This window comes from Gallus gallus, chromosome 3 (genome assembly GCF_016699485.2).
Source record: "Gallus gallus isolate bGalGal1 chromosome 3, bGalGal1.mat.broiler.GRCg7b, whole genome shotgun sequence".
Lineage (NCBI taxonomy): Eukaryota > Metazoa > Chordata > Aves > Galliformes > Phasianidae > Gallus > Gallus gallus.
The window spans coordinates 101502349-101513486 of record NC_052534.1 but is presented as its reverse complement, the minus strand read 5'-3'; the positions used below and the strand labels follow the sequence as shown (position 1 = coordinate 101513486).

At 52.5% G+C, this 11138-nt stretch overlaps 1 protein-coding gene across 1 annotated transcript; it reads left to right on the top strand.

The window, feature by feature from the left end:
• The first annotated feature begins 7986 nt into the window (after window positions 1-7986).
• LOC121113196 lies at window positions 7987-11138 on the top strand. Its single transcript, XM_040698308.2, has 5 exons — window positions 7987-8179; window positions 8431-8482; window positions 8589-8628; window positions 8725-8814; window positions 9155-11138. Exons 1-5 carry the CDS (start codon window positions 8057-8059, stop codon window positions 11136-11138), a joined length of 2289 nt encoding a protein of 762 aa, XP_040554242.1. The 5' UTR covers window positions 7987-8056.

Sequence of the window (11138 nt, the reverse complement as noted above, 5' to 3'; positions counted from 1 at the left end):
AGGAAGAAAATAGACAGGAGACATCAAAGATTTTATTGTGGAAGATCAGGTCTCAAAAAAGTGTTGTAAATATTCCATTTGTTACCTGGATCTCCTGTTGTCCCAGCCATTTGCAAGCAGGGTACATGCTATAGAAGTATATAATATGTGACTACAAATGTCATATCAGCATGAAAGTCAGCAGTGATTCCATCACTTGACACACTGCTATCAGAGATGACCTTGCAGGCACCTGAAAATGCAGCTCTACATGACTTACCCAATGTGGTGACACCCCTGAGGGACTGCAGCCATGGGAGACATGGGTGACCTCCACCAGTGTTTCATGAAAACAAGTGAAAAGCACTGAACGTTAGAGAGAAATGTGAACAAGCAAATCATGCTGAGAAAACAAGTAAGGAAAAAGAAACAGCAAGAAACAGTTCTATGCATGGCTCAAGCTATTATGACAGCAGAGAATTTGGAATACGCTTTCTGTAACATTTAATGAGTCAGGGAAGATGAGACTAGGAAGGGGTGTAATAGGTGTTTGGCTTTAATGTGGGCCTGGATAAAGGTGAAGGAAAGGTTTTTGTTTGTTCTTGTCTTTTTTTTTTTTTTTTTCACCCAACCAATATCCTAATAGGTTATCAGAAAACTGTGCTGTGTGGAAATAAAGTTAGTATAAATTCCCTCAGTCAGGCCTGTTTTCCCTGCAACATCCCTCTCTGCAAGAGTTGGTCTGCTCGAGGCTTTCATCAAGGAGCTTCCCTGGCAAAATGGCTGTCTCTCCTCAAACAGGTAACCACAGAGCACTGCCAGGCACATCTCACCACACAAACGTGCATTTCATGCCTGCAAACTTGTCTGGGAGGCTGGGGGGAGTGGAGGGCTTTGCTGAGGTTTGTCTGGAAGCTGTGGGAAGACGTAGTGCTGTTTGCTTTTGCTTTACACAGGCGTTTGTGCTGTACGTGCTAGTAGGCAGTGAAACTGAATTAGCCCATTTACAGCATTTCCTTCACCTGCACGTTCTGCAAACCACCCCAGACCAGGCTCAAACCAGCAATGATGCCAGCCAAGCCAAGAAGAAACTTCCCTATGCCCAGAGTGGCAGTGGTTGAAGAACAGGATTCTCCACTAACGTTCTTTAATGAAGCCCATCTAGTGGATGCCTGATTGCCAGGCTTTTTTAAGACACACAGACTGTCAAGTAAATTAAGCTCATAACAACACATGGCAACTAGTAGAGGGTACACACTCAGCGAAGTGGGATCTCTATTCCAATTTGGATGAAAATAATTAGCAGCTCTCCACTTTTTATTTTTTTCCTGCTTTGAGCAATGAATTTATAATCTTCCACAATTCATTTTTGTTTGAGTTGTAGTCCACGACCCTACTCTCTTCCCAAGCACAAAACTACGTGCATTCGTTCCTACTGATCAAATGTGTAGGTTTCCCAGTTTTGGATCTGCTATATGCTATCAACGCAACTGACCTACTGAGCATAACTATGCTTTCTGATGTGCCTGACTCTCATAACAATTTCCCTGACTGTTCCGAAGCACAGAGCTAGAGATTGCTCTTTCAGCAAACACTCCTTTTAGTAAATTGTTTGGAAAGACATCTGTGGGCAACAAGCACTAAGAAGAGTGTCTATCGGGGTAAATGTGTTCAGAACTTCAAAGACACGCTTTTGTTTTTTTCCAGTATGTAATCAGCTGTCAAATCTTTCTTCGAACCACATTAATTAGGTTAATTCACTCTAGTCTCTTCAGTGGGGAGGACCGCACACTCCCCGCTCGCATACCCTGTGCCAAGTGCTGCACTGTTCCTCAGGAGCTGTGCTCTTCCCTCCTGGGGGAGCTGGGGCTTCCTTGTTCTCCCTGTACTTCTTCTGGTGGTGTTTTGCCAGTTTTACTTCTCTGTGACGGGTCCACGGTGTGAGTCCCTGCTCTGAGCTAATCCGCTTGAGGCCTTCCCTGAAAATGCTGGGGAAGAGCAAGCAGCAGCACAGGGCCAGGGATTCAGTCCTTCCTGGTGAGAGGCAGAGGCTTCGTGTGGCCCGGCACAGTGCCAGGCCTCTGTGCTGGGGCGGGCTGTGCCACACCCCACTGTCCTTGCATCACAAACGTTGCCATAGCCCCCAGCTGGTGACATAGCAATTGCATCACAAAGGGGACAACCCCATATCTGGAGCAGAGCTAGGCTGGGTGCCACTTTGCCTGCGAGCTGACTAGAGAGAGGAGCTTAACTGCTTGGCTCTCTGCAAGTCACAGGCATGGCTGCTTTCTGGGGAATGATCTTCCTCAGCATGGCGGATGATAGTATCTTCTACCCCATCCTTTGGATCATGCTGATCATATCATTATTTGTATCTGTTATGGCCTTGTGGAAGTGGAAGGTAGGAGTCAGGGCTGGTGCTGAGCCAGGCGCTGCAATACACGGAGGGGGGTCGGTGGGGGCCAGGGCCATCCCCAGGGCTGGGCTGGGGGCCCTGCCTGGGAGGAGAGGCCGTGTCCCAGCGGGGCCTGGCCAGGCTCGGCCTGGCGTCCTGGGGCAGGCAAGGGCCTGGGCTGTGCCCTGGGTTGGTGGGTACCGCTGTGGCTGCTGGGGATGCTCCCCTCTCACTCACTACTTTCTGTGCCCATACAGAAAGAGAGACAGAGGAAGTGCCAACACAGAGGTAACCATGAAAATTCTAGAGGTGAGCAGCCCTGGGCAACGGCCCTGCAAAGACACCCCCTGGCCCCACATGTCCACCACTCCATCACGTGCTCTCCATCCACTCACTTTGTCTCCTTTGCCAGCAGTTTGGGACTTCCGCACGTCTTCACAGCACTTGAGGATGCAGTAAGTAAAATTGTCCCTTCTTGGAACACGGCAGCCCTCTCCAGTCACCTCCCACCAAATGAAATCCCACTAACACTGCTCTCTGCTCTGCTACAGCTCCTCAGTGCCCAGGAAAATGGATAAGAACTGTGAAATACTCGACCAGTTCAACAGACGTCTTCAGGCCTTGACCAGATGCATGGCAATGTGAGACCACTGATAAGAGATGGGGACGGGGACAGGGGCAGGGCTTGGTGACATGGAAAACTGCAATGACTCAGGGAGGGCACAGGGATATCCACAGACTTGAAATCTGAGAGGCAATGCCCTTGTAGAAGGGTTTACCACTGAGGCACAGACATGACAGTGTCACCCTTGCTCAGTGCCCTGTAAGCGGGGATGGAACCTTGGGCACACACTTTTGGGGACCCTGTGGAAATGACACAGCCTGCCAACACCTTTGAAGCGACAGAAAAGCCCCGGGGTCCTCAGGAGAGTTTGGCTCAGAACCGCCCTCATCTTCCTTCTCTTTCTCCATCTCACACAGGCTCACCTTGGAACTGCCTGAGGGCAGCGATGATTCCACCAGCTCGGTCACAGTGAGTGAAAACCGCTGCTCTTTGAGGACATCGCTGTATCCGTTGAGCACCAGTTGGGGGGAAATGGAGGCACCTTACCGACACCCAAAAGCCCAGGAGAACTTGGAAAGCTCCATCCCAGAAAGGAAAGCGGAGCAGGGACTGGGCCTCAGTGATCAGAGAAAGCCTGATGTGATGGTGGCTCCCACGGTGCAGGACCTGCCCTTAGAGGATGAGGCTATGCAAAGTCATTTGGAGCATCCTAACATAAAAATGCAGGCACCACAGTTCCTGAAGAGGAGTTTCTCAGAGCCTGTCCTGGGTCAGAGAGACTCCCAGCTTCCCCATCCTCTGAGGCACTCAAGGAGGCCCACTTACTCGCTCTTCCAGCGTGGGCATGGGCAAGCTCTGGCAAGGAGGTCAGCAGCACAGGCCCTTGTCCCACGGCGAAAATCTGCCCCCGAGACAGATACGTGCAGACAAGAAACAAGGATTCCAGTCCACATTGCCTGCTGCAGAATCTATGAAGGCCCTGATGACCATCAGATCAAGATGATGCATCTGTGGCTGGAGCAATATGAATATGTTGAGAGGCGAAAGTTGGAATTTTATAGAGACTACTACACCCAGCCTAACAACGAAGGATCCCAGGGCGTGGCTCCATCTGACACTGCAGCCCCGGTTGTTGCAGGAGGAGCAACAGTTCGAGAGAGGAATTCACCCGAGGTCAAGGCCAGTGAGCAACAGGACAAGAAAAATACCACTGCTGCCCAGCAGCCAGAGGGGCTCCCTGAACGTACCCTCGTGGAGAGTTCTTCGGTTGTGCCATGGAGGCGTCTGCCACAGGGTAGACCATTCAGACCCCAAGCAGCACACGCAGAGATGACGCCCAGGCAAGAAGCAGCAGAACACACGACTCCTAGACCAGAGACACCACCTACGCTGTGCAGAAACTGCTGTGCACCAGCCCTCCTGTGCCATTTCATTCAGAATGCCGGGGCCAAGCTCCGAGCTGCCAGCATGGCCCTCTATTCCCTGATCAGAAAGGGAACTAAGAAGCTCTCAAAGAAGGGAAGAGAGCCCATCATGAAAAACAGATCCTTAGAGCAGGCCAGGCTGGACACAGATCAACGTAGGAGCAGACGATCACTGAGTCTACTGGCCAAAAAGAAAAACCCACGTACACCTCAGGAGGCAATGAGGAAGGACATGGTGGCATCTCAAGATAAGACTTTCAGCGATGCCAGTGAGGCCAGAGGTGCCAAAAAAGCATTGAGCCAGGGTGGCAGCAGCCACAGGCACCTGGACGTGCTGGCTCCTGTTGCCCGTAGAGAGCCAGCCAACGTGCTGCTACCTCAGAGAAGGCTGCTCTTGGAGACTGAAGCTCCTGCCCCATCTCAGTCTGTTCTAGCAGATGTCCAGGCAGGCACAGCTGCAGTGAGTAGTGGATTACTGCCAGATGCTACCAGGGGGCAGAAGCAGAAGGGCAAGGGTCACACCCAGGACAAGTCAGCTCCTCCAAGAAGAAAGTCCCCAAAGAAAAAGGAGTCTTCCAGTGAGCAGAGACCCTCAGGTCTGCCACAGCCTCCAAATCCCACTGGGACCAACGTTCCAGTCCTCTTCGTGCAGCAGCAGAGACCCTCAGGTCTGCCACAGCCTCCAAATCCCACTGGGACCAACGTTCCAGTCCTCGTCATGCAGGAGCTTTTCACAGCACTTAGAGATTTGAAGAAAGCCAGACAAACTGCTGATGAGCTGCAGAAGCAGGTGCTGGCTTCCTTCTCAAATCAGCCCACAAACAATGCCAAGTAACCGAGGACAGATACGGCAGCAGAGGAACCTGGGGCGAGGACACAGAGTGGAAGAGAAGGGCGAGGGATGCACCCAGAACAGACCTGACTATGGGTCACTCTGCCCTACATGCACCAAAGCTCCATGCTGCTGCCAGCCAGGAGGTGTAAGCTCCCAGCGATTGGCTGCACCTGCAACTGCAGCCCCAGGTGCAGGAAGAGAAGTGACTGTGAGAGAAGAATCCCTCCATGAGGACAGGGACAAGAGGCAGCAGACCTGAAAAATGCTCCTGCCGATCAGCAGCCAGAGGGGCTCCTTTGGCTAAGGACATCAACCCCTGTAATTGCAGGAGGGAGCCCACCAGGACACACAGTCAGTGAGCAGCAGATCTCTGTCATGCCCTTCCAGGGTGCAGGAGCTCTCCCTCTTAAGTGACGTCACGGGTGGTTATCCCCTCTTTCCTGTGTAAGAGCAGCAGCTGCAGCTCCTCTGCTCACTACTCAGCCATCCTTGCATCCTTGCGTGGACAGCTCTGTTGCCATCTTCTACGGAGAGGACAGAGTGGCTGTCCTGGTCCCTGAGGGCAGGGACCCGGGCCTGGCATTCCCCGATGCTTTCAGCATGGACTGAGAGCAGTGCCAGTCCTTCAAGGCAGCAAAGGGCAAGAAGGCAATGATGTTGGGCGTCCACAGTGGGACTGAGAAGATAGAGGCCCCAGTGCTTCTTCTGGCTGCAGTAGGACAGGCAGCGACCCTGGGAACAGCAGAAAGATGCCTCCGTGGGTACCACCTCTCCTTGCTGTGGCATACTATGGATCAGTCTCCTTCAAAACTGCTGCTTCTCTTTCAAGGAAAATCAGGGCCATGGCATGCTGCTGACCCAATAGCCCTGGAAGGAGGTAGGATCTCAGTCCTGAGCTCTGATGCTCGTTATGAGCTCTACTTGACCAAGTGCACTGAGAGAAGAAAAAAGTCAAGGGGAGGACATGAGCAGGAACACTAAAAGGGAAGGAGGGAACAGTGAGAGCTGACAGAGGCAACTGGCAATGAAGAACTCTTGTAGTTCTTCACAAACTACATGTTTATCCATTTCCCAGTACCCAAAACAATAACTGGATTTTTAAAATTCAGTTTAATTCCCCAAATTGATTCACATAGTCACCGAATGTTCAAAGCTGGAAGGGACCTCTGCAGCTCATCTGATCCAACCCTGCTCTTCTCCAGCAGGTTGCTTATGAAGATGTCCAAGAAAGGAAAGTCCACAACCACTCTGGGCAACCTGTGCCAGCACTCAGTCACCCTCATACAAAATGTTTCCCAGTGTTCCGATGGAAATTCCTGTATTCTGGTTGGTGTCCATTACCTCTTGTCCTGTCCTTGGGCACCACTGAAAAGAACCTGGCTTCATCCTCTTTGTACACTCCCTTCAGATGCTGACAGCCATTACTAACATCCCCTCAAGCCTTCCCTAGGCTGAACAGTGCCAGCTTTCTCAGCATCTCCTTATGAGAGAGCTGCTCCAATCCCTTCACTGACTTTGTGGATTCCTCTGCTGGACTGTTTCCAGTACGCTCATGTCCCCTTGTACTGGGAGGGGCCAGAACTGGACACAGTATTCCATGTGTGGCCTTGCCAAAGCCAAGTAGAGGGGAAGGCTCACCTCCCTCAATCTGATGGCAGTGCTTCGTCGATTTCTTTCTATGGGCTCAGATATGTCTCCCAACACAAGGAACCATTATGACACCCCAGCATCTTCACTTCAGTAGAAAGGAAATTTGGGGATTCTATTGGGCTGTTTGCTAGTTAAATTAACGTCATTTGTATTAGCTACAGAGGGCATGCAAATAGCAAAACTTCTTAAATATGTTAATCACACAGCAGAATCTTGCAAGATATACTCAGAAGGCAGTGAGATGCTGGCACAGGCTGCCCAGAGGGGTTGTGGATGCCTCATCCCTGGAGGAATTCAAGGCCAAGTTGGGTGGATTCCTGCACCACCTGATGTGGTGGGGGGCAACCAGCCCATGGCAGAGGGTTGAGGCGGGATGACCTTTAAGGTCCCTTCCAACCCAAGCTGTTCTATGATTCTATGATTCTATGACAAGATCATTGGCAATAGCAGCCATTTATGCCTCCTCAGAATAATTCTCTTCCTCCAAGAAGAAAACAACCATGTGGTTAGATGCCAGCTCCATGCCCAGCCATGCATAGTGGAAGGCTTAGCTTCTGTTTAATGAATGTGATAGGCAGGGGATAAGGTTCTTCTGATAGTACACTTGATGTCTGTGCAGGTTCTGAAGATAAGATTATTGTGGAGTAATCCAGATGAGCTCTAGAGCTAGTAATGTGCCGGCAAAAGGCTTCTGGCTTGCAGACTCCTTCATCCAGTCACAAAGCAAGAGAATGGTGAATTAATAAATAAATAAGCTGTTCCTCAGGAGCTGTGCTCTTCCCTCCTGGGGGAGCTGGGGCTTCCTTGTTCTCCCTGTACTTCTTCTGGTGGTGTTTTGCCAGTTTTACTTCTCTGTGACGGGTCCACGGTGTGAGTCCCTGCTCTGAGCTAATCCGCTTGAGGCCTTCCCTGAAAATGCTGGGGAAGAGCAAGCAGCAGCACAGGGCCAGGGATTCAGTCCTTCCTGGTGAGAGGCAGAGGCTTCGTGTGGCCCGGCACAGTGCCAGGCCTCTGTGCTGGGGCGGGCTGTGCCACACCCCACTGTCCTTGCATCACAAACGTTGCCATAGCCCCCAGCTGGTGACATAGCAATTGCATCACAAAGGGGACAACCCCATATCTGGAGCAGAGCTAGGCTGGGTGCCACTTTGCCTGCGAGCTGACTAGAGAGAGGAGCTTAACTGCTTGGCTCTCTGCAAGTCACAGGCATGGCTGCTTTCTGGGGAATGATCTTCCTCAGCATGGCGGATGATAGTATCTTCTACCCCATCCTTTGGATCATGCTGATCATATCATTATTTGTATCTGTTATGGCCTTGTGGAAGTGGAAGGTAGGAGTCAGGGCTGGTGCTGAGCCAGGCGCTGCAATACACGGAGGGGGGTCGGTGGGGGCCAGGGCCATCCCCAGGGCTGGGCTGGGGGCCCTGCCTGGGAGGAGAGGCCGTGTCCCAGCGGGGCCTGGCCAGGCTCGGCCTGGCGTCCTGGGGCAGGCAAGGGCCTGGGCTGTGCCCTGGGTTGGTGGGTACCGCTGTGGCTGCTGGGGATGCTCCCCTCTCACTCACTACTTTCTGTGCCCATACAGAAAGAGAGACAGAGGAAGTGCCAACACAGAGGTAACCATGAAAATTCTAGAGGTGAGCAGCCCTGGGCAACGGCCCTGCAAAGACACCCCCTGGCCCCACATGTCCACCACTCCATCACGTGCTCTCCATCCACTCACTTTGTCTCCTTTGCCAGCAGTTTGGGACTTCCGCACGTCTTCACAGCACTTGAGGATGCAGTAAGTAAAATTGTCCCTTCTTGGAACACGGCAGCCCTCTCCAGTCACCTCCCACCAAATGAAATCCCACTAACACTGCTCTCTGCTCTGCTACAGCTCCTCAGTGCCCAGGAAAATGGATAAGAACTGTGAAATACTCGACCAGTTCAACAGACGTCTTCAGGCCTTGACCAGATGCATGGCGATGTGAGACCACTGATAAGGGATGGGGACGGGGACAGGGGCAGGGCTTGGTGACATGGAAAACTGCAATGACTCAGGGAGGGCACAGGGATATCCACAGACTTGAAATCTGAGAGGCAATGCCCTTGTAGAAGGGTTTACCACTGAGGCACAGACATGACAGTGTCACCCTTGCTCAGTGCCCTGTAAGCGGGGATGGAACCTTGGGCACACACTTTTGGGGACCCTGTGGAAATGACACAGCCTGCCAACACCTTTGAAGCGACAGAAAAGCCCCGGGGTCCTCAGGAGAGTTTGGCTCAGAACCGCCCTCATCTTCCTTCTCTTTCTCCATCTCACACAGGCTCACCTTGGAACTGCCTGAGGGCAGCGATGATTCCACCAGCTCGGTCACAGTGAGTGAAAACCGCTGCTCTTTGAGGACATCGCTGTATCCGTTGAGCACCAGTTGTGGGGAAATGGAGGCACCTTACCGACACCCAAAAGCCCAGGAGAACTTGGAAAGCTCCATCCCAGAAAGGAAAGCGGAGCAGGGACTGGGCCTCAGTGATCAGAGAAAGCCTGATGTGATGGTGGCTCCCACGGTGCAGGACCTGCCCTTAGAGGATGAGGCTATGCAAAGTCATTCGGAGCATCCTAACATAAAAATGCAGGCACCACAGTTCCTGAAGAGGAGTTTCTCAGAGCCTGTCCTGGGTCAGAGAGACTCCCAGCTTCCCCATCCTCTGAGGCACTCAAGGAGGCCCACTTACTCGCTCATCCAGCGTGGGCATGGGCAAGCTCTGGCAAGGAGGTCAGCAGCATGGGCCCTTGTCCCACGGCGAAAATCTGCCCCCGAGACAGATACGTGCAGACAAGAAACAAGGATTCCAGTCCACATTGCCTGCTGCAGAATCTATGAAGGCCCTGATGACCATCAGATCAAGATGATGCATCTGTGGCTGGAGCAATATGAATATGTTGAGAGGCGAAAGTTGGAATTTTATAGAGACTACTACACCCAGCCTAACAACGAAGGATCCCAGGGCGTGGCTCCATCTGACACTGCAGCCCCGGTTGTTGCAGGAGGAGCAACAGTTCGAGAGAGGAATTCACCCGAGGTCAAGGCCAGTGAGCAACAGGACAAGAAAAATACCACTGCTGCCCAGCAGCCAGAGGGGCTCCCTGAACGTACCCTCGTGGAGAGTTCTTCGGTTGTGCCATGGAGGCGTCTGCCACAGGGTAGACCATTCAGACCCCAAGCAGCACACGCAGAGATGACGCCCAGGCAAGAAGCAGCAGAACACACGACTCCTAGACCAGAGACACCACCTGTGCTGTGCAGAAACTGCTGTGCACCAGCCCTCCTGTGCCATTTCATTCAGAATGCCGGGGCCAAGCTCCGAGCTGCCTGCATGGCCCTCTATTCCCTGATCAGAAAGGGAACTAAGAAGCTCTCAAAGAAGGGAAGAGAGCCCATCATGAAAAACAGATCCTTAGAGCAGGCCAGGCTGGACACAGATCAACGTAGGAGCAGACGATCACTGAGTCTACTGGCCAAAAGGAAAAACCCACGTACACCTCAGGAGGCAATGAGGAAGGACATGGTGGCATCTCAAGATAAGACTTTCAGCGATGCCAGTGAGGCCAGAGGTGCCAAAAAAGCATTGAGCCAGGGTGGCAGCAGCCACAGGCACCTGGACGTGCTGGCTCCTGTTGCCCGTAGAGAGCCAGCCAACGTGCTGCTACCTCGGAGAAGGCTGCTCTTGGAGACTGAAGCTCCTGCCCCATCTCAGTCTGTTCTAGCAGATGTCCAGGCAGGCACAGCTGCAGTGAGTAGTGGATTACTGCCAGATGCTACCAGGGGGCAGAAGCAGAAGGGCAAGGGTCACACCCAGGACAAGTCAGCTCCTCCAAGAAGAAAGTCCCCAAAGAAAAAGGAGTCTTCCAGTGAGCAGAGACCCTCAGGTCTGCCACAGCCTCCAAATCCCACTGGGACCAACGTTCCAGCCCTCTTCGTGCAGCAGCAGAGACCCTCAGGTCTGCCACAGCCTCCAAATCCCACTGGGACCGACGTTTCAGTCCTCTTCGTGCAGCAGCAGAGACCCTCAGGTCTGCCACAGCCTCCAAATCCCACTGGGACCAACGTTCCAGTCTTCATGCAGGAGCAGAGACCCTCAGGTCTGCCACAGCTTCCAAATCTCGCTGGGACCGACATTCCAATCTCCCTCCTGCAGGAGCTTTTCACAGCACTTAGAGATTTGAAGAAAGCCAGACAAACTGCTGATGAGCTGCAGAAGCAGGTGCTGGCTTCCTTCTCAAATCAGCCCACAAACAATGCCAAGTAA